At 42.7% G+C, this 22,189-nt stretch overlaps 1 protein-coding gene across 1 annotated transcript in view; it reads left to right on the top strand.

Annotated features, from left to right (window-relative positions):
- The first annotated feature begins 12,337 nt into the window (after positions 1 to 12,337).
- Positions 12,338 to 22,189, top strand: part of map3k10 (mitogen-activated protein kinase kinase kinase 10) — a 95,706-nt gene continuing 85,854 nt past the window's right edge. Inside the window, exon 1 of the mRNA XM_060923386.1 lies at positions 12,338 to 14,604. Within this exon, the coding sequence (XP_060779369.1) occupies positions 13,728 to 14,604 (877 nt within the window). The 5' untranslated portion in view covers positions 12,338 to 13,727. The remainder of the gene's footprint in view (positions 14,605 to 22,189) is intronic.

Here is a 22,189-nt window from a genome sequence, read left to right as displayed (position 1 = left end):
TTGATCTATGGGTCACGATGGTGTGGCTTCTTGGCTTTCGCAAACAACATTTTTTTAGCCATCATGGTATTAGTGCAGCGACATACATGTCCAATATTGACTCCTGATCACAATTCTGAGACTATTGCTCTTAGTTATCCTTAGAATATCAGCATTAGAATATCTTAGTCTGTAGTCTATTTCTTCAGCACCATCACAACCCCAGTCACAATGGAGCTTCACAGGAAGATCTGACCAACTGGCCATCACTACAGCTCAATGCAGGCAGCCTGGTACAACGCAGGGGAGGGAAAGTATGGGGCAGCACTTCTTTCTCAATGGTTTCCGTTCCCAAAAGGCCAGTAGGATGGAGGCTAAGTGCTAGGTCAAACTACCAAAACTGCTGCAGCATAACCTGTCCTGCACCCTCACCCCTATCCACTAACCACTGTCAGAAATAGGGCTACAGTAGGAGTCCATATCTGTCCCCCCAAGGTACAGTCTACACTAATGTACCCCCTAGGGCTCATTATTGGACTTCCAGGTAACTATTTGTACCGTTTTAGGGTCAAAAATGTACATATATGTTCCCAATCAGTATATAAATGGTACAAATAAGTACCTTTGAGGGTCCTGCCACAGCGACATGCTGTTGTACCCCTAAAGGTACAATGATGTACTTTGTTTTCTGAGAGCGTAGCCAGTTATCCCTGGGCCAGAGACTGATGGAGGGAATTGGGCTTCAAAGTCCTTCCTAATTCCATCATATCATACCTCTTCCCATGTTGTTCAACGTCCACAAACTGGAGAAAGCCAGTACTGAATGTGGACTGGATAGCACAGGCCTTGTGGAAGTCTATCATGAAACTGCCACCCATGTCATCCAAAATGGCTCCTTGTTTTATATCACAAGGGGGCAGTGTCAGCTGAGGTTTCACTTCACAGACTAATTTTCAGAGTGAGGACTCATTTTGCTGCATTATTTCAGGAAAACTGGAACAGTAGGAGTCCATTCCTCATCTTCTAGTACCAATAAAATGATGGCGATTGCTCTCCTGCCAGTAAGGTAACACAGTACTTCAAGAAGAAACCAAATATGTCAGCAATGGAATGTTGTTCAATAGCTCATGTAGCCTGTGAGTCAGCTTGTTTCAACAACACATTTTAGGTGGATTATATTTGTACAGACACTTAAAGTCAACATTTGTGAAAAAAAGTTGATCAGATACAAATGGGCTGATCCTGACAAACATTAGTGTGAAAATACATTGACGTTTATAACCTGCCCCGTTCCTTAGAGTCCACTTCTGATGATGCTCCTGAGCAGGAAAAAATCAAATCCTGACAGAGAAATGTGCATAAAAAGTGTTAATTGGAGTATCTGACAGATTATTTTAGTGCATTTCAGACTAAAATACCCTAACCTAACCCTAACCCTAACACTTGACTCTCATGACAGCATCCTGTTTTTTTTATTTAATGAAAGCCCAAACAGGAACACATGTCGAGATAGAGGTAGTCCTACTGCCACCTACAATCAGTCTCAACCGGAGAACAGCAGCCGCAATCTTTGTGGCTCATGGAGCAAAAAAAGGTGGATTTGTCAGCAGTAGAGGAAACCTTAAACTGTGCAGGACAGGGATCCCCCTGCGCTAAGAACCCCTGCTCTAGAAAACAGTTAAAGTAAGGTAGGTAAGATAAGAATGAATGAAAAAGTAAGGTATAATCAAAGGCATATCGCTAGAATAGAATGATAGCAACCCAAACAATAACAAGGCAATCAGCATCTAAGCTGTTCTCTATCTGAAAAAAGAAACAGTCTGTGATATCAGTGGCCCAAACTGGCATCACTACAAATTTGCAGTACATATGGGTTACCAGTTTGCAGTGACAGCCTAATTAGGGCTTTTAAACGCAGCTAATTTACTAGAAAATAGTTCCCACAACAACCAAGTGGGAGAAAAATAGAGAATCTTAAAATACTGTGTATCTACCACATAAAAAAAAGGATGTGAAGTTTATCTCTGAGTGGTGAACATATTCACGAATGAGCGAGGCGACTGAGTGAAAATATTTTCAACACAAGGAGATAAATTTCATATCTTCATACCACCGTGTAATGTTATTTATATTATATGGACACATCCACAAAAGAAAGAATACGCAAGTTAATCAAAAACATTTTAATTTTGAACCGGTTCGATGTTTTGACAATGCCTTAAAAGACTGGGAGTGATGTCATCGGAGTGAAATATCAGGAATTATTATACATACAGGACACATTTTCGATGGAATAAAAACGTGTTCTATTCCCTTCTAGCGGGTTTCATTCATTTGGTTTGATAACATGCAATATTGTTAGTATATCGCTTATCCTACGTGTATTACGCCACTCTACCCAATGGAGAATGAGCGTTGAATATGGTTTACAATATTGCATGGTTGTCAAGACAACATGACATCATCGCAGCTGATGCGATGAGAAAGTTTTCTGTTGTGCATGCGCAGAAGCATTTCTTTGTTCGCCAAGAAAGAGAAAGACACATTGAACACCCAAAAGGCTACCAAAACTTCATTAGATATTCTTCACGCATATTTACAGGAGAAAAACATACCAACGGACATTGAAAAACTGGAAAAGAGACGTTGGAGACGTAAAACTTCTGCGCTAGCGAGCAACTATGACAATTTGTAAACAAACATGGCTGCCAGGTTTGCTTCGTTAAATACGGAAGATTTTGAGAGAATTTTGACAGAGAAAGACGCGTTGAACACCTGAAAGGAATGTATAATAATAATAATAATAATAATAATAATAATAATAATAATATTAGACAGCTCTTATAAGTGGTATATCAGATATATTCCATTCAGCTACCCATCTCGTTCAGTATCATGCTAGCTGAATGGAATATATCTGATATACCATGAAAAAAAGCCTGCTAATATTATTTAAATATGTCACTCAGATCCACGATGTATTTCGTGTGAAAAATGTGAATTTTTCAACACAAGAAGATAAACTTCATATCTTCAAGCCAATGTGTGATTTTCTTTTTAATATATAGATACATTCACAAACAAAAATGACCCAAATTTATCAAAACAATTCACCAATTTCCTCACGAGTGACATATAGAGATTTATGTCGCGGTTTTGGTTCTCCATGTCCTGGATGTAGCTTGTATGAAAAATATCAGTGATGTATTTACCAGGAAAACACTTGTGTCCATATATATATATATATATATATATATATATATATATATATATATATATATATATATATCTTATTTACCAGCTGGGAGGTCCGTATGGTGAAATATCGTGACTGAGGTCTTGAAAGTACTGAGCGAGACCCTCTGGGCCAAGGTCAGTATTCAAGGCCGAGGTCACGGTATTTCACCAGACAGACCGACCTTAAACTGGTAAATAATATATTTATTTTTTTCTTTACCAAATTCTAACAGAAAACGAGAGCGCCCGAAAGGGAAAACCGAGCCGAGGCGAGCCGCCATTTTGAATCCTCATTCACGGCTGTAATGCAAATGGCTTCCTCCTCGGTATACAAGTGCACTTCCATGGCAGGAAAACAACTACATTTTGCCGCCTATGTGGTCCCCTATTTACACAAAATTGAGTCATTCAGGATTCAGCCATGTTTTTACTCGGCGTTAGCAACAGTTAGAGGTTTTTAAGCTCTCTCCTGAAATGTTTTCTTTTATTTCTTCTTCCTCAGGGTAGTAAAACTTGTTTTCGCTGTGAAGACTGTCGTCATCGCTATCCATGATGTAAAATTAATGCTATTCTCCTGAGAAATGCAAAAATAAATGTTGACAAAAATTGCTACGATGTTTGTTGTTATTCTGAACTAGCGAGTCGCCAGAGGTCCATAACCAGGGTCCATAACCGGGGTCTGTATCGTAGGATACAGACCCGCTCGCCAGCCAATCAGAGCGCAGGATTTGATGGAAACCGGACCGTAGGAAGAAAAAAAAAAATATATATATATATATATATATATCTCATCTCATTATCTGTAGCCGCTTTATCCTGTTCTACAGGGTCGCAGGCAAGCTGGAGCCTATCCCAGCTGACTATGGGCGAAAGGCGGGGTACACCCTGGACAAGTCGCCAGGTCATCACAGGGCTGACACATAGACACAGACAACCATTCACACTCACATTCACACCTACGGTCAATTTAGAGTCACCAGTTAACCTAACCTGCATGTCTTTGGACTGTGGGGGAAACCGGAGCACCCGGAGGAAACCCACGCGGACACGGGGAGAACATGCAAACTCCGCACAGAAAGGCCCTCGCCGGCCACGGGGCTCGAACCCGGACCTTCTTGCTATATATATATATATATATATATATATATATATATATATATATATATACAGGTAGTCGTCAACTTACGACCTATGCGACTTACGACCTATCGACTTTACGACCGTCTGGTTATGACTGGCAAGTGTTTCCCAGCTGAGCTAGCTGAGCGTACGACAGTTTCCGCCCCAGCTCCCGGCAGCGCCTCTCGCCGCGTACAACAGTTTCCGCCCCAGCTCCAGGCACATGCGCAGTCTCTCTCGCGCGCCCTCGCGCACTCCGTCATACAGTTTCCGCCCCAGCTCCTGGTTTATGAAACGAGCAAATGCTCCCGCCAGCCCGAGCGCTGCAACAGCTGATGATGACGTAGACGACCCACAGCCAAGCACCAGTGATGCCAGCGGTCACTAAATTTTGTATTTTGCTATGCTTTACATTTGTATTTTGGTATGTTTCAAACTAAAATCTTTTCTATTTTTCACACCTGTGTTTCGTATTTTTTGTTTTGCACATATTAAACGAATTGTACTGTACGCAGTGTAGTACAGTACAGTTGCTCACTGTTTGACTTAAACCAAATAATGAGCCAAGGTAATGAAATAAGAAAATGTTGAGAAAATAAGACTTTAAGATGATTACAATTCTCTTCATTCTGTACACTGATGAGTGCAGATCAACGTACCCCAACTGTCACCTGGTTAAGTTTGCTGATGACACAGTTCTCCTGTCCCTCCTGTCCGGCCCTTCCCTCCATCATGGACCCGCTCTTCAGCAGTTCGTAGAGTGGTGTGACTCTTCCTGCCTGGAGTTGAATGTTAGTAAAACTAAGGAGATGGTGGTGACCTTCTCCAGCAGCCAAAGGGAACTGGCGGCGGCTGTCACCACTATGGCCCACGGTTTTCCGGTCGAGACAGTTGAGGAATATAAATACCTGGGAACCATTCTGGACTGCCAACTGAGGTTCTCTTCCAACACAGAAGGGATCCTGAGGAAGTGCCACCAGAGGATGCACCTACTAAGGAAACTGAACTCTTTTTCTGTCAGTCAGAACATCTTGTTGACATTCTATTATACATTCACTGAAAGTGTTTTAGCTTTTTCTATATGTTGCTGGTATTACTCCATTACTGTACAAGATAGGAGCCGCCTGCATAATATTGTCAAGGTGTGTTCTAAGATTATTGTACTTCCTGCTCGCCACCTGAATACTGTGTACGAGCAGCAGGCTAGCGGCCTGGCTCGTCGAATTCTTAAGAACTCGACTCATGCTTTGTTCCCGGCATTTGAGCAGCTGCCATCTGGTCGCAGGTTCCGCTGTCTGGCCTGTAAGACCCAGAGGAGGAGAGCAACCTTTGTTCTAAGTGTTATTCTCCTCCTGAACTCTAAGAAGTCTAAGACAGTTACAATAACTTAAGTCTTCTGTACAATACTCTAGTGCAATATCACATGTCCTGATGTGCAATATTACAATATCACCTTGTCACTTTAACTACAATGTCACTCTAATCATATTGTCATTTTAATTTTATCCACGCTTCATTTTATTTATTTGCCATATTTTATCTGCTGCCTTTTTTTTTTTTTTTTTTTTTACTTTGTTACTAGCAACAGGGGCGGCACGGTGGTGTAGTGGTTAGCGCTGTCGCCTCACAGCAAGAAGGTCCGGGTTCGAGGCCCGTGGCCGGCGAGGGCCTTTCTGTGTGGAGTTTGCATGTTCTCCCCGTGTCCGCGTGGGTTTCCTCCGGGTGCTCCAGTTTCCCCCACAGTCCAAAGACATGCAGGTTAGGTTAACTGGTGACTCTAAATTGACCGTAGGTGTGAATGTGAGTGTGAATGGTTGTCTGTGTCTATGTGTCAGCCCTGTGATGACCTGGCGACTTGTCCAGGGTGTACCCCGCCTTTCGCCCGTAGTCAGCTGGGATAGGCTCCAGCTTGCCTGCGACCCTGTAAAAGGATAAAGCAGCTAGAGATAATGAGATGAGACTAGCAACAGGCCTGCCATTGTACATTGTACATAATACGCTGTTTTTTGTTTTTTTTTGCCCACCCATTTTTGTGATTTTATTCTTTTTGTGATTTTATTTTCTTGCTCTTTTTTTTAATGTACCGCTCTTCGCCCTTCTAATTGCCCTTCGGGGATAAATAAAGTTTTGTCTGCAATATCATTACACATCACAATATACTTACGTTCATTTAACATAGGCCGACTTACGACCAGATTGGTTTACGACTGGTCAGTCGTAACCAAACGCAGTTGTAAGTCAACGACTACTTGTGTGTGTATATATATATATATATATATATATATATATATATATATATATATATATATATATGTGTGTGTATTGAACTGCACAAACCTTACTGCAGCGTCCAGCTTCATGGCTCCAAAGGAAGTAGTTACTTTAGATTAGATTAGATTAGATTAGATTAGATTAGATTAGATTAGATTAGATTAGATTAGATTAGATTAGATTAGATTAGGTTAGATTCACTTTATTCATCCCACATCGGGGAAATTCACGTGTTACAGTAGCAAGAAAATGTCAAACAGATAACAAATAAAGCTGAAATAAAAATTAGACAAACGAAGGATTAAATACAGAGGGCTATTTGCATTATCTACCGTGAAAAAGTATAGAAAAATTGCCTTATTGAGAGGCTCGGAAAAATTGCACATTACAGGTAGACTCTGTATATATACACACACGCATACAGTTAGGTCCATAAATATTTGGACAGAGACAATATTTTTCTAATTTTGGTTCTGTACATTACCACAATGAATTGTGAACAAAACAATTCAGATGCAGTTGAAGTTCAGACTTTCAGCTTTAATTCAGTGGGTTGAACAAAATGATTGCATAAAAATGTGAGGAACTAAAGCATTTTTTTAAACACAATCCCTTCATTTCAGGGGCTCAAAAGTAATTGGACAAATTAAATAATTGTAAATAAAATGTTAATTTCTAATACTTGGTTGAAAACCCTTTGTTGGCAATGACTGCCTGAAGTCTTGAACTCATGGACATCACCAGACGCTGTGTTTCCTCCTTTTAATGCTCTGCCAGGCCTTTACTGCAGCGGTTTTCAGTTGCTGTTTGTTTGTGGGCCTTTCTGTCTGAAGTTTAGTCTTTAACAAGTGAAATAGATGCTCAATTGGGTTGAGATCAGGTGACTGACTTGGCCATTCAAGAATATTCCACTTCTTTGCTTTAATAAACTCCTGGGTTGCTTTGGCTTTATGTTTTGGGTCATTGTCCATCTGTATTATGAAACGCCGACCAATCAGTTTGGCTGCATTTGGCTGGATTTGAGCACACAGTATGTCTCTGAATACCTCAGAATTCATCCGGCTGCTTCTGTCCTGTGTCACATCATCAATAAACCCTAGTGACCCAGTGCCACTAGCAGCCTTGCATGCTCAAGCCATCACACTGCCTCCGCCGTGTTTTACAGATGATGTGGTATGCTTTGGATCATGAGCTGTACCACACCTTCGCCATACTTTTTTCTTGCCATCATTCTGGTAGAGATTGATCTTGGTTTCATCTGTCCAAAGAATGTTCTTCCAGAAATGTGCTGGCTTTTTTAGATGTTTTTTAGCAAAGTTCAATCTAGCCTTTTTATTCTTGAGGCTTATGAGTGGCTTGCACCGTGCAGTGAACCCTCTGTATTTACTTTCATGCAGTCTTCTCTTTATGGTAGGTTTGGATATTGATACGCCTACCTCCTGGAGAGTGTTGTTCACTTGGTTGGCTGTTGTGAAGGGGTTTCTCTTCACCATGGAAATTATTCTGCGATCATCCACCACTGTTGTCTTCTGTGGGCGTCCAGGTCTTTTGCATTGATGAGTTCACCAGTGCTTTCTTTCTTTCTCAGGATGTACCAAACTGTAGATTTTGCCACTCCTAATATTGTAGCAATTTCTCGGATGGTTTTTTTTTCTGTTTTCGCAGCTTAAGGATGGCTTGTTTCACCTGCATGGAGAGCTCCTTTGACCGCATGTTTTCTTCACAGCAAAATCTTCCAAATGCAAGCACCACACCTCAAATCAATTCCAGGCCTTTTATCTGCTTAATTGAGAATGACATAACGAAGGAATTGCCCACACCTGCCCATGAAATAGCCTTTGAGTCAATTGTCCAATTACTTTTGGTCCCTTTAAAAACAGGGTGGCACATGTTAAGGAGCTGAAACTCCTAAACCCTTCATCCAATTTTAATGTGGATACCCTCAAATGAAAGCTGAAAGTCTGGACTTTATGTCCATGTCCATTATATAACTATAACTTGAATATGTTTCAGTAAACAGGTAAAAAAACAAAATTTGTCTCAGTGTCCAAATATATATGGACCTAACTGTACATAAATAATATTTATATAAGTATGCATAAAAATAGTTTAGGGCCTATATTATTGCACATAATAATTGCATCGATGAGAGATGGCAGAGGTAGTAGTGGTGAAGTAGTGCAAATTAAATTACAAACAGGTTATTGGTGCTACGTTACAGGTTGTGGATGTTATACAGTCTGACAGCAGTAGGTATGAATGACCTGCGGTATCTCTCCTTCTTACACCGTGGGTGTAGCAGTCTACTACTAAGGGTGTTTTCACACTTGGTCCCTTTCAGCCATCTAACCGAACTCAGATCGATGACTCAGCATTTTTTGCGCATATGTGAACACTCCAACCGTACCCAGACCCCTTTAAAGCGAACCGAACTGAGACCACCTCAGGAGGTGGTCTCAGTATGGTTCGCTAAAAATCAACGGTACGGTTCACCTAATCTGCGCATTGTGAACAAAAAGCGCACCGGGTTCACTTCGCCTTTTTCACTGTAGTTTAACCTTCTTCGTTTGCCGTAGTTGGTCACGTGACTGTAGCAGGGAAACTCAACTTCCTTTTGGAACTTACCACAGCCGCTTTACAGTTCTCTGAACTTACTGACTGACGAGTCGGTAAGTATATTAGTGCTGTCAAGAGATTAAAATATTTAATCGCGATTAATGTCGCGACTGTCATAGTTAACTCGCGATTAATCGCAATTTAATTGCACATTTTTGTCACATGAAAAACCATTGTAATTCTCTTATCAGCATAAAAAAGTGAATGGGCTTGCTTTGTACCAAATTTTTTTTTTTTTTTATTGCAGAGCATAACACGTCTTGTCACAACCACTGACATCCATAACTTCCATATTAGATGAGAAAACCAAGGGATGAAAAATAAAGTGCATATCACTGTGAAAATAAAAAAATGTTTTATTTTACTCTTCATTAGTTTCTTCTGAAGAGAAGTATTTGCCATAAAAGAAGAAAAAAAACAGATAACAAAAATAAAAACGTTCATCATAGTGTGGCACTGTATTCTCTAATTCTCACTGCTTATAACTCTACACCTACCCGGTGGAGATGAGCTGGGAAACTGAAGACTGAAGGAACAGTATTGAAAAGTATTTTTCCAGTCTCACCTGTGAAAGGTAATCCCATGTGATCTCGTTTGGACGGTAAACCTGTTGGTACAGTTAAACGCAGCACATGAATGAGGCATCTTTATTCTCGGCTACTGTCTAGACGCTATACCAGAGACGGTTGAAGAATCTCCACTTTGCCCCATCCAATATGGCGGCGAGGATGACGTATGATTCTACGCAGAAGGCGGCGTCTATGTTTATATGTCTATGCCTTTCTCCATCACTCACACTTATTGAAGCAGCGCGCGACAAGCCTCAACAGGAACTACGGGTGACTTGCAGGGCCAAATTAGAATTTGCGTTAACAGCACTATTTTTTTAATGGCGTTAACGTGTTATTATCGCGTTAACTTTGACAGCACTAATATATATATATATATATATATATGAGTGATTCCACGCTTATGGGTACTGAAATGGGGACATGAACTTCTCATTCATCTCATCTCATTATCTCTAGCCGCTTTATCCTGTTCTACAGGGTCGCAGGCAAGCTGGAGCCTATCCCAGCTGACTACGGGCGAAAGGCGGGGTACACCCTGGACAAGTCGCCAGGTCATCACAGGGCTGACACATAGACACAGACAACCATTCACACTCACATTCACACCTACGGTCAATTTAGAGTCACCAGTTAACCTAACCTGCATGTCTTTGGACTGTGGGTGAAACTGGAGCACCCGGAGGAAACCCACGCGGACACGGGGAGAACATGCAAACTCTGCACAGAAAGGCCCTCGCCGGCCCCGGGGCTCGAACCCAGGACCTTCTTGCTGTGAGGCGACAGCGCTAACCACTACACCACCGTGCCGCCGGGACATGAACTTATTTTTAAAAATTCACCTAAAACCATTTCTTTTTTTTACCATCAGGTCACAAAACATGTAATCTTTAATGAATGATATGTTAAAAGATAACTTTAATTTTCTGAGATGTAATAAAAACATATTTATATGCCAAAGTCAGAACGTAACAGAAGTGTTGTGGACATGCATATTCTCAATTTTAACAATGTAGAATTACTTTTTGAAACATAGGAAGGTGATGTTTTAGCAAATATAATTAATAAACATGTGTAGTAGAATAAACATACACATTCTTTCAATAAGATTAACATGGTATATAGCTAGATTGTAATTAATTTGTAACAGACGCGAGATGGACAATCGTAACAGAAGTAATGTAACAGACATCATTTTGGAACTCATAGGCTTGACTTTGGCATATAAATATGTTTTTATTACATCTCAGAAAATTAAAGTTATCTTTTAACATATCATTCATTAAAGATTACATGTTTTGTGACCTGATGGTAAAAAAAGAAATGGTTTTAGGTGAATTTTTAAAAATAAGTTCATGTCCCCATTTCAGTACCCATCAGCGTGGAATCTCATCTCATTTCATTATCTCTAGCCGCTTTATCCTTCTACAGGGTCGCAGGCAAGCTGGAGCCTATCCCAGCTGACTACGGGCGAAAGGCGGGGTACACCCTGGACAAGTCGCCAGGTCATCACAGGGCTGACACATAGACACAGACAACCATTCACACCTACGGTCAATTTAGAGTCACCAGTTAACCTAACCTGCATGTCTTTGGACTGTGGGGGAAACCGGAGCACCCGGAGGAAACCCACACGGACATGGGGAGAACATGCAAACTCCACACAGAAAGGCCCTCGCCGGCCACGGGGCTCGAACCCAGGACCTTCTTGCTGTGAGGCGACAGCGCTAACCACTACACCACCGTGCTGCCCAAGCGTGGAATCACTCATATATAAATATATAATATAATAAATTTATTTTCCTTAATCCGCACTATTTTGATCAAAGAATACAGCAGGGCAAGCATGGCAGCAGACATTTTGATTCAAGAGAAAATTACCCAGAATTCTGTGCACTGGGGGTCTGAGGGCTCTAGAGGACCTGGTGTGAACAGAAAGAGGACTGAGGCCCCATCAAAGCTTAACTGGACCAGAAAGAGAACCCAGTCCTCTTTGTAATAAATTCACAGTGTGAACACAAAAAGAACTGAGTTCTTTTTCTGTTGGTCCACTTTTTGGTCCACTTAAAGAGGACTAAGTCTGGTTCCTTTAAAGGGGACCAGGTGTGAAAACACCCTAAAAGAGCTGCTTAAAGCCCCCACAGCAACATCTAACTTCTGATGTCATCTAAAACCTGACTGGTTGAAATTTATGGGAATACAAACTGTCCCATGTCTCCCCTATCCCAAATCTCCCCGCTCTCCCCTACATTCTCAAAGTAAAGACCTCATGTGTTTTATAATAAGAAAGTTCAGGAATCCAAAGCTCTAAAATACTACACATACACATGGAAATACTGTTCATAAAATAAATCCATTTACAGTTAAAAAAAAAAAAAGTTTGAGAACCAGAGAGAATTAAGAGAGGAAGCTCCATTTGCCATAAGCACTCATTTCCAACGTCTAGAGAATAAACTACACTACCCATAATGCACTGGACTTCTCCACCCCCTCTCCTGTTCAGCCGGTGTATCTGGATACAAAGTCAGCTTGAGCTGACAGTCCGATCCATGGACACGGAATACCCGGGCTGTGTTTGACAGAAAGAGGAATACAACCAGGAGACATTTGGATCAAAGAGGAGACAGACAGGAAGAGGAAAGTGGCCCTGATTCCGGTCCTGGAATGGAAAAGAAAGCGTCATAATGTCACACCCGAGGCTGCTGGAGGAATGATGGACTGTAAAGGGAACCAAGCAACTACAAACAGGGATCTATGGATCAGAAAACAGGCTTTTAACCCCATTACTGCGGATTACAACTAATTATTATTATTATTATTATTATTATTATTATTATTATTATTATAAGATGGTGGAAGGATGCGTCGGTTTGCAGCTTCTGTCTCAGCATCAGGTCAGATCTCATCATCCTCGACCTATTACAAGGGATCAGAATAATTCCTTGTATCATTTCACATTCGAGTAATATTATCAGCCCTCATACAAGTGGCTTTCTTTGTATAACAGGGATATTCCTGTTCAGAAATGACTGCATGGTGACAATAAGCACAGCCAGGTCTATGCAGGCATCTATGCAATTCATAGACAGGATAAATAAGGTGGAGTTGTGTGCAAGGTTGGCAGACATCAAACATCATGATCCTTCCTCGGCTTGGATATGGATGGACCTGCAGCCTAGTTCCATAAATTGCCTGACCTGTGAACTCTTAACACTAGCTGCCCACCCAAACCAAAGAAATTGACTTTAAAATGGTTTCCGGTATCATGACTTCGACTTGAGCCTTTTAAAGCCTGTGCAGAATGGAAACATGCTTGTGAGTACGGCTGTCTGTATGGACGATGGAAGGAGAAGGTGCCGCTGTGTCTGATCTGAGATAGTCATAGAGCTCATTAAAATAGAACTAATTGCATACCTCGGTTGCTTGTGGAACAAAAATGAATGACCGCATTTATGACTGCGAGGAGAGCATGCCAAGTCCGCCTGCAGACCTGTACGACTAATAGGATAGAAAAGATGCGAGAGATACAGGCCCTGTGATGATGCTCGAGCAGAGGAAACCGAGAAAACGTTTTTCATGCATCCTTGGTGTTGGTGCATTGAAGCATCCAAACTACTAGATGATCGTTTAGAAATTTCACTCGCCATTCATCAGACTTGAAACACATGACTTCATGCTATTTAATAGTCAAATGTTTTCAGACACCTGGTTGAAAGTGCCTTTATAGATGCTAGTACACAGAGACTGTAATTCTGCTAAAATAACTTTCCAGCACGTAAGAGTAGTGCTTTGGCACTTCATCTGATCTAACACATCCCTCCAGTTAAAAAGGCCTGAATTTGGTTGATGTGGTGTTCTGCATGGATTTTGTGCACGAGTTGACCGAGGTTCTCCCCCAGCTATTGAAACCACACCGCTGACTCAGTGGGTTTGGAGATGGACCCAAATTCGACACTAAGCAGTATGGGTAGTGGAGGAAATGCCACCCCACTACCCTGCACTGGGTGTGGAGGTTCCTGTGGAGCACCACCCCCCTCCATCGTGCTACCAAACACGAATCAGACTCCCTGTCTCACTCATACAGAGAATGGCAGCAGCTGGAACTCCTCCACCCTGTCCTCCTTGGTCAGCTCCCCTGATTCTCACATCCACCAGCATCACGGAGCCTCCAACCCCTACTGGACGGCTGTGTTTGACTATGAAGCGGCGACGGAGGAGGAATTGACGCTCAGGCGTGGGGATCTGCTGGAGGTGCTTTCCAAGGATTCAAAGGTGTCTGGAGATGAGGGCTGGTGGACTGGTAAGATCCAAGACAAGGTGGGCATTTTCCCTAGCAACTATGTGACGCGGAGTGACACCACGCTGCCCACTGGAGGTTTACTGGTGGGTGGTGAGAGTCCTCTGGAGATCGACTTCTCAGAGTTGTGCTTGGATGAGGTTATAGGAGCAGGAGGCTTTGGGAAAGTGTATAAAGGTGTGTGGAGGGATGAGGAGGTGGCTGTAAAAGCGGCACGCCAGGACCCCGATGAGGACATCAGCGCCACGGCGGAGAGTGTGAGGCAGGAGGCACGGCTCTTTTGGATGCTCAGGCACCCCAACATCATCGCGTTGAAGGGCGTCTGCTTAAAAGAGCCTAACCTTTGCCTGGTAATGGAATATGCTCGTGGTGGGGCACTAAACCGGGCACTGGCGGGGAAGAAGGTTCCTCCCCGGGTCCTGGTTAACTGGGCAGTGCAGATCGCCACTGGCATGGACTACCTGCACAACCAGACCTTTGTGCCCGTCATCCACAGGGATTTGAAGTCCAGCAACAGTGAGTACAGTTTCATATTGATAACGCGTATACCAAAGCCATCTTCATGAGTTTCCGCATGGTCTGTGCTACAGAGTGCTATTTAGAGGTCATTCTTGATTATATTATTGCACTGTGTGAACTATATTTCCTCCATAAATTCACTCATATTGTGGAACCTATCCCATTTCCCACATTCCCATAGTTGCAGGTGTGTTGACGAATTTGCGTGGGCTACCTGCCAGCTGTGATTCCCAGGGGATGGCTTATTTCTGGATAGGGCACATTAAAAATGCACCAGTCCGAGGAAAGTGGATCAGTACAAATGTTTAGGGAAAATTGCCTTTTCTGATGCAATGCTGTAAGCAAGTGAACACTGTGTGAGTGTATCCTTTGCTAATAGACTAAGTTACAGTGTCTTGTAAAAGTATTCATCCCCCTTGGTGTTTGTCCTGTTTTGTTGCATTACAAGCTGGAATTAAAATGGATTTTTTGGGGGGTTCAGACCATTTGATTTACACAACATACCTACAACGTTTAAAGGTGAAAATTGTTTTTTTAAATTTTTTTTAATTTTTATTGTGACACAAACGAACCCCCCAGAAATCTGGAGTGTGCGTAGGTACAGTATTCACCCCTTTTCATATGAAACACCGAAACAAGAGCTGGTCCAACCAATTAACTTCATAAGTCACATAATTAGTTGGTTAAGAGCCACCTGTGTGCCATCAAAGCGCCACATGATCTGTCACATGATGTCTGTATAAATCAACCTGTTCTGGAAGGACCCTGACTCCGCGACACTACTAAGCAAGCAACATGAAGGAGCCTCCAAACCAAGGAGCCTCCAAACAGGTCAGAGACAAAGTTGTGGATCAGGGTTGGGTTATAAAAAATATCCCAAACTTTGAATATCCTAGGGAGCACCATTAAATCCGTTATAGCAAAATGGAAAGAATACGTCACCACTACAAACCTGACAAGAGAAGGCTGCCCACCAAAACTCACAGACCGGGCAAGGAGGGCATTAATCAGAGATGCAACAAAAACACCAAAGGTAACACTGAAGGAGCTGCAAAGAGCCACTTCAGAGATGGGAGTATCTGTCCATAGGACTACTTTAAGCCTTACACGCCACAGAGCAGGACTTTATGGAAGAGTGGCCAGGAAAAAAGCCATTGCTTAAGAAAACACATTTGGAGTTTGTCCAACAGCATGTGGCAGACTCTCCAAACACATGGAAGAAGGTGGCAGCATCATGCTGTGGGGATGTTTTTCATCTGCAGGGACAGGAAAGCTGGTCAGGACTGAAGGAAAGATGGATGGCACTAAATACAGGGCAATTCTGGAACAAAACCTGTTTGAGTCAGCTAGAGGTTTGAGACTGGGACGAAGGTTCACGTTCCAACAGGACAATGTCCTTAAACATACTGCTAAAGCTACACTGGAGTGGTTTAAAGGGAAACATTTAAATATTTTGGAATGACCTCAATCCAGTTGAGAATCTGTGGCGTAACTTGAAGATTGCTGTACACCAACGCAACCCATCTAACTTGAAAGAGTTGGAACAGTTTTGTCTTGAGGAATGGGCAAAAATCTCAGTGGCTAGATGTGCTAAGCTAATAGAGACATACCCCAAGAGACTTGCAGCTGTAATTGTAGCAAAAGGTGGCTCTACAAAGTATTGACTTTGGGGGGGCGAATACCTATGCACATTCGATTTCTATTTTTTCATCTTAATTGTTGTTTCTGTCACAATAAAACAACAATTTTCACCTTTAAAGTGGTAGGCATGTTGTGTAAATCAAATGGTCTGAATCCCCCCAAAAATCAAATTTAATTCCAGCTTGTAATGCAACAAAACAGGATAAACACCAAGGGGGATGAATACTTTTGCAAGACATTGTACATTTCTAAAACTGAAATATTGTATTAGGTGTAGAAATTTGATGTTTACCTGTCATGTTGAGCTAGTATCCTATTCTCGTTGAGTTAGCTAACTAACTACTGAATTAACAGGGAAACTTAGCAGGGGTCACATTCTGGATTTAACTTCATTGCTAATTTGGGTTAGTGTTAGCGTTTGTATTAAACTAGCTAGCTAGCAAACACGACTTGCTAGCTGACCTTTAGTCAGCTGAGAGTTTCTGTTTTTATTAGCTAGCTAAATTTAACTATTGGGATGAATTCTGAAATCAGAAACACCACAATAAAAAAAAGGTTAATTTACATTTGTATTAAGATTTCTCAATCGTGGTCACAGCTTTGTCCACCATGATTTATAAGCCTTTATGGAAGTGTTGCTTGGTAAACAGAATTATGGGATTGCTTTTTGCCAAGAATAGATGTGATGGTGCCTTCAAATAGGCCAAAATAAATAAAATTTGATTCCAGTGACCTTCCAAATGGGACAGCCTCCATTTGATGGTATTTCAAACCAACCATAAAAACAATAGGTGATATACAGGAACGATTACTGGCACGAGTTGAATGTGCACAGAGATAAGTGGGTATGTGTCAACACAATAAATTGTTTTATTTGTACAGTATGTGAGACTGTTTAAAAAGTCTAAAGTCCTTCCCATGCCCTGGTCTTCCCAGGCAGTCTCCTGTCCCAGTGCTAACCAGGCCCTTAAGGCGCATTGGGTGGTGCCGATCTCTGTTTCCATTGCTCTCAGCCTCTCACCTATATACAGTGGGTTACGGTCCTCTGGTAACCGCAAGAGTTTGACTCCGCACTCGCATCTGTATTGTAGCATGCCTTGCCAGACAGCAGTAGGTACCATTTTTATGATGGTCTTTGGTATGACCCAACTGCGAGTAGAACTTGCGATCTCCCGATCTAGAGGTGGACACGCTAACCACTAGGCCAGCTCGCGGTATGTAAGATTGTAGGTCCATCTATCTGTCTGTCTGTCTGTCTAGTTCGACTATTCAGGATTTTTTTCGAAAGAATTTTTCAAAAATGTTCACAGGGTAGCTGGTGGCGACTAGAGGTGTACAACAAAAATTTGTGCAAGTGGTTTTATTTTAGTTTCATGCGGGTATGAATGCTTGGTGAATGGGCGGCACGGTGGTGCAGTGGTTAGCATCTTCACCTCACAGTAAGAAGGTTCCGGGTTCAAACCTCACGGCCAATGGGGGACTTTCTATGTGGAGTTTACATGGTCTCCCCGTATCTGTTGTCCCTTTTCCACCAAAGCAGTTCCAGGGCTGGTTCGGGGCCAGTGCTTAGTTTGGAACGGGGTTTTCTGTTTCCACTGACAAAGAACTGGCTCTGGGGGCAGAAAAACCGGTTCCAGGCTAGCACCAACTCTCTGCTGGGCCAGAGGAAAGAACCGCTTACGTCAGCGGGGGGCGGAGTTGTTAAGACCAACAACAATAACAAGACCACGAAAGATCGCCATTTTTAAGCGACGAGAAGCAGCAGCTGTACAAACGCGAAGTCATCCATTATTATTGTTGTTGTTGCCGCTGCTGCTTCTTCCGTGTTGTTTTTGCTTTGATATTCGCGCCAAGGTTTATGTAAACGTAGCGCCGTAACTGACGTATACAGCGACGTAACTGACGTATACAGCGACGTAATGACGTGGCTCCTCTTAGCACCACGAGCTATGGAAAAGCAAACTGGTTCTCAGCTGGCTCGCAAGTTGAATGAGTTGTGAACCAGCACCAGCACTGGCCCCGAACCAGCCCTGGAACTGATTTGGTGGAAAAGGGGTAAGTGTGGGTTCCCTCCGGGTGCTCCGGTTTTCCCCACAGTCCAAAGACATGCAGATTAGGTAAAAATACTAAGCCAGTGCATACTTGGCACCAGTCCCAAGCCCGGATAGATTGGGGACAGTTGCGTCAGGAAGGGCATCCAGTGTAAAACCTATGCCAAATCAAATATGCAGAACAGATCCACAGTGGTGACCCTTAACGGGAACAACTGGAAGATGATGATGAACGCTTGGTTTGCTTTGAATCTTGTGCAACCAAGAGCATTTTCATTAATGATCATCCTTCATCCTTGGTTCCTGGGAGTTTAAATTAGGCTACTTTTATTGTTTTGTATTTTGGGAACGTTTTTTTAAAAATGTCGCAGACCGGTACAAACAAAAATAATAACTGCCTCTAGTTGGATTAAAACACAGTCCCATATATTATAAACTTGAATGATGTAGCTGAGGTTGAGGAACTGCCAGAGCCAGAGTTCCCAGATCATGCTGACGGTGCTGCCATTTTACATCTGTGAATATTTGGAGCGCTAAACAGATATGGATACAGATAGCGTCATTACCTTACACCCTTAATGTAAATTCATGCATGTGACGCTGATGCACTTGGCACAGAGAATGTTTTGAAGCATCAAGGGCATTTTCTTTGCCTTGAAGACTCGCTCTTCTGTTTCCTGCTTTCATCCTCTTCTGCTGAAAGGGAGCTGTGGACTATTTTTGGTCCATTGTGCTACTTGCTGTTTAAAAATGTAGTTGCAGATGTTGGTGTGTTGGCCGCACACACACACGCATGCATGCATGCATTTAGGTAGTGTGAAGGAAACATTGAGCAGGGGTTTTTCATTTAGAGATTGAAAGTCATGGCCTGCTGCTCTGGAGCCAGAAAGAAGCTAAACAAAGTCCTATAATCCTCATCTCCTTCAAGAGGGGTGCTCGGGGACGAACAGGATGCTCTATTTGGATGAGGTGGGGGGTATTAGACCTTAGACTGCGAGAGTGTAGAATTACTTGAGCTCATTATCCAGGTGCTTAGAGCTCAGATATCCTCTTCCAAATCCAGCCGCACTTGGCAAAGCCACCGAGGTGATGCAGGACGAACCCAAGCCCTGCAGCCTCTTCCCAGCAAACCACTGTTACACTGTAATCAGCCCCCCTCTGCTTAAACCTTTCAGAAAGTTGGAATGTGGCAATTGTGGTGTTCCTTTAAATCCAGCTCATTGCACGCTTTCCTGCCTGTGGTTACAAAATTAAATAGGCAAGAAGGGAAAGTAGATATAATTGTGGGTCGTTCATCAGTGTCGCCTGTCACCTTGGCAATCAATGAGTCATGCAGGATGCAACACTCGACTTATGAAAATATGTAAACCTGAGACAATGCTAAATAATGACAGCCGCACTTTTTTTATTCACGGTGCACCCCAAGGCAAAGGCTGTTGAATGAAAATGACAGCATTCATAAATGTAGCCTGTGGTGGCTAATTTTAACCCACTTGAAAACCTGCTCTTGAGAACTAGGATAATCTGATTACTGTGACCTCCTTTGGAGTGATGTCACTCAGCCTTTTGTGATCTGATAGGCTGTCCATGCTGGTCAATCCATGTCCCATCCTGGGCTGAACTCACGCCAGCCTTTATTTACCTGCTTCCAAAGACAAAATCGTCCACCTTGGTCAGGGTATGAGGATCAATTCGAGGGGTGACTCAGTGTAGGGAAACACTACACCACCTGATCACGTTCCCTGATGCACTCCTGCGGCAGACGGTTACCAGAATCCAATAGGAGTGACGGCCAGTGGCTGGCTCACGTGACCTGTACACTGTTGTTAGACACATGCTTAAGTCAACAGGAGTGCAGAATCTAGTTTTAACCCTTGGTGGAGTGAGCCATCTCCTGAGACAGATCCTGCGTTTGGACGAGTGCTTGACCTCTTCTGAAATGTTCCTGGTATCTTGGGAAAACCATACCGGTTATCTTGTGATCATAACATAAATAACTTGAAATCACAAAGAAATCTAATTGGTTCTTGTGTAAATAAAACATAAAGCCATAGCCTTTTAGAACTTCTGTAATAATTTATAGCTTAATCACGTGAAGAGATCACATTTAAGAGATTAACAGTCAAATAAGTGTGAAAATCACTGGTGAGAAACAGAAAAGGTATTTTATTGGCTGTCACATTCTATTCAGTTATTTAGACTCCCAAATTCTCAGAAGGATCAGGATGGGTGAAAGGAGACTTGCTTAAGACATGAATGCCATCCATCCATTATCTATACTGCATATCCATCCAATCCCAGCTGACTTTGGGTGAGAGGTGGGGTCCACCATGGGCAGGTCAGCAATCTATCGCAGGGCTAACATAGAAACACAAGAACAACCATTCACACTCATGGGCGATTTAGGCCCTGTCCACACGGCAACGGATTCAGGTGAATCTGATAAAATTGTTTATCGTTTCGGCCTGGCGTCCACACGGCACTGGCGTTTTGGGTGCCCCAAAACGAAATCTTTTGAGAACGGGTTCCAGAGTGGAAAAATCTGGCAACGGCGCCGTTGCGAAGTCGTCTGGATGAGTAGAATGGATTTGTTTACGATGACGTCACAACCACATGACTGTCAGTGCTTCACGCCGGGTAGAAGTGTAATGAGCTCGATGCGAGTTGTCAACAAATCCTATAACTTGGTTCATGAAACGGGCTTACAAAAATATTTTCACTGTGAATATTTATTGTGTAATGGTGCAAAGTGAGAGAGAGTGAGAGAGAGAATAGCCCTTAGGGCAGAGTCTTTAGTCCAAACACTGCGGAAGCAGTATAACCAAAACTGCACACCGCCCGTGCGCTTTCCAAAAACAAAAACAATCCCGCCAGCAAAAATAGGGGAAAAAAAGGAGCAATCTCACCTCTTCAGATGTTGGTTTAAAGGTCCCATGGCATGAAATTTTCACTTTCTGAGGTTTTTTAACGTTAAGAAGGTCAGAGGAACTCATTTTAAGTCACCCCAGTGGCTAGAAATTTCATAATGTGTAAACCAAACTATGCCCAACATTTGAGAATGGTGCGTCAAAACGGCGCGTTGATGAACTCTTCCCTTGCCTATGTCAGCAAGGGAGATGATCCCCACGCCCCCCCCCTCTGGATTCCCACCCACTGTATGGATTGCCCGCCCAGCTCAAAAGTTGCCACCAAACATGGAAGTTGCGCTGTACATGGATGTGGCAACACAGAAAGGAGTCTGTTTTTACTGCTGATGGGAGAGCCCCTGAAGACGCAGTGGCTTAATTTTATTTACTCCAATAATACGCCGTCGAGTCTACCTAAGACGGTGTATGTTTGTCGGAAGCATTTTCCTGATGAATGTTTCCACAACTTGGGACAGTACAGGGCAGGTTTTGCACATCAACTGTCACTGAAGCCTGGGTCCGTACCAAGCATCCCTGCCGCATCAGCCACAAACACCGAACAAGTAAGTGTATAACTGTTAAGTCGTTTTGCCGTGTTTTAAAATCGGTGCCACGTTAGCCTTGCAATGGCTACATTAGCTGTGCAGCTAACCGCTTCCTGCAGTTAGCCAGGTACTCTGCGCTACAAAACCAAAAAGCATGCAGCATGCTCTGTTATAATAGCCAATCAAAACAGTTTTTACAAAGACACCCACATTCTTTTTTTTAAGTCACTCGTTCATTTTATTTGTTTGTTTGTTCAGTAAAAACCCAAACATTTGTTGAATTTATTTTATTTCCTCGCGTCGCACCTTAATGACGTCAGCGCGCGGTATTTTTCCCTTCGCGGTTTGTTCCTTCTCTCTCGCCATAGTAAGACACCCACATCCGCTTGTTCTGACCCACTGGAGGTAGCGTCACAGTGCTGTTAGCCAATCAGAGGTA

Source organism: Neoarius graeffei, chromosome 6 (assembly GCF_027579695.1).
Source record: "Neoarius graeffei isolate fNeoGra1 chromosome 6, fNeoGra1.pri, whole genome shotgun sequence".
Lineage (NCBI taxonomy): Eukaryota > Metazoa > Chordata > Actinopteri > Siluriformes > Ariidae > Neoarius > Neoarius graeffei.
The sequence above is the reverse complement of the archived record's forward strand: the minus strand, read 5'-3'. Positions and strand labels throughout refer to the sequence as shown.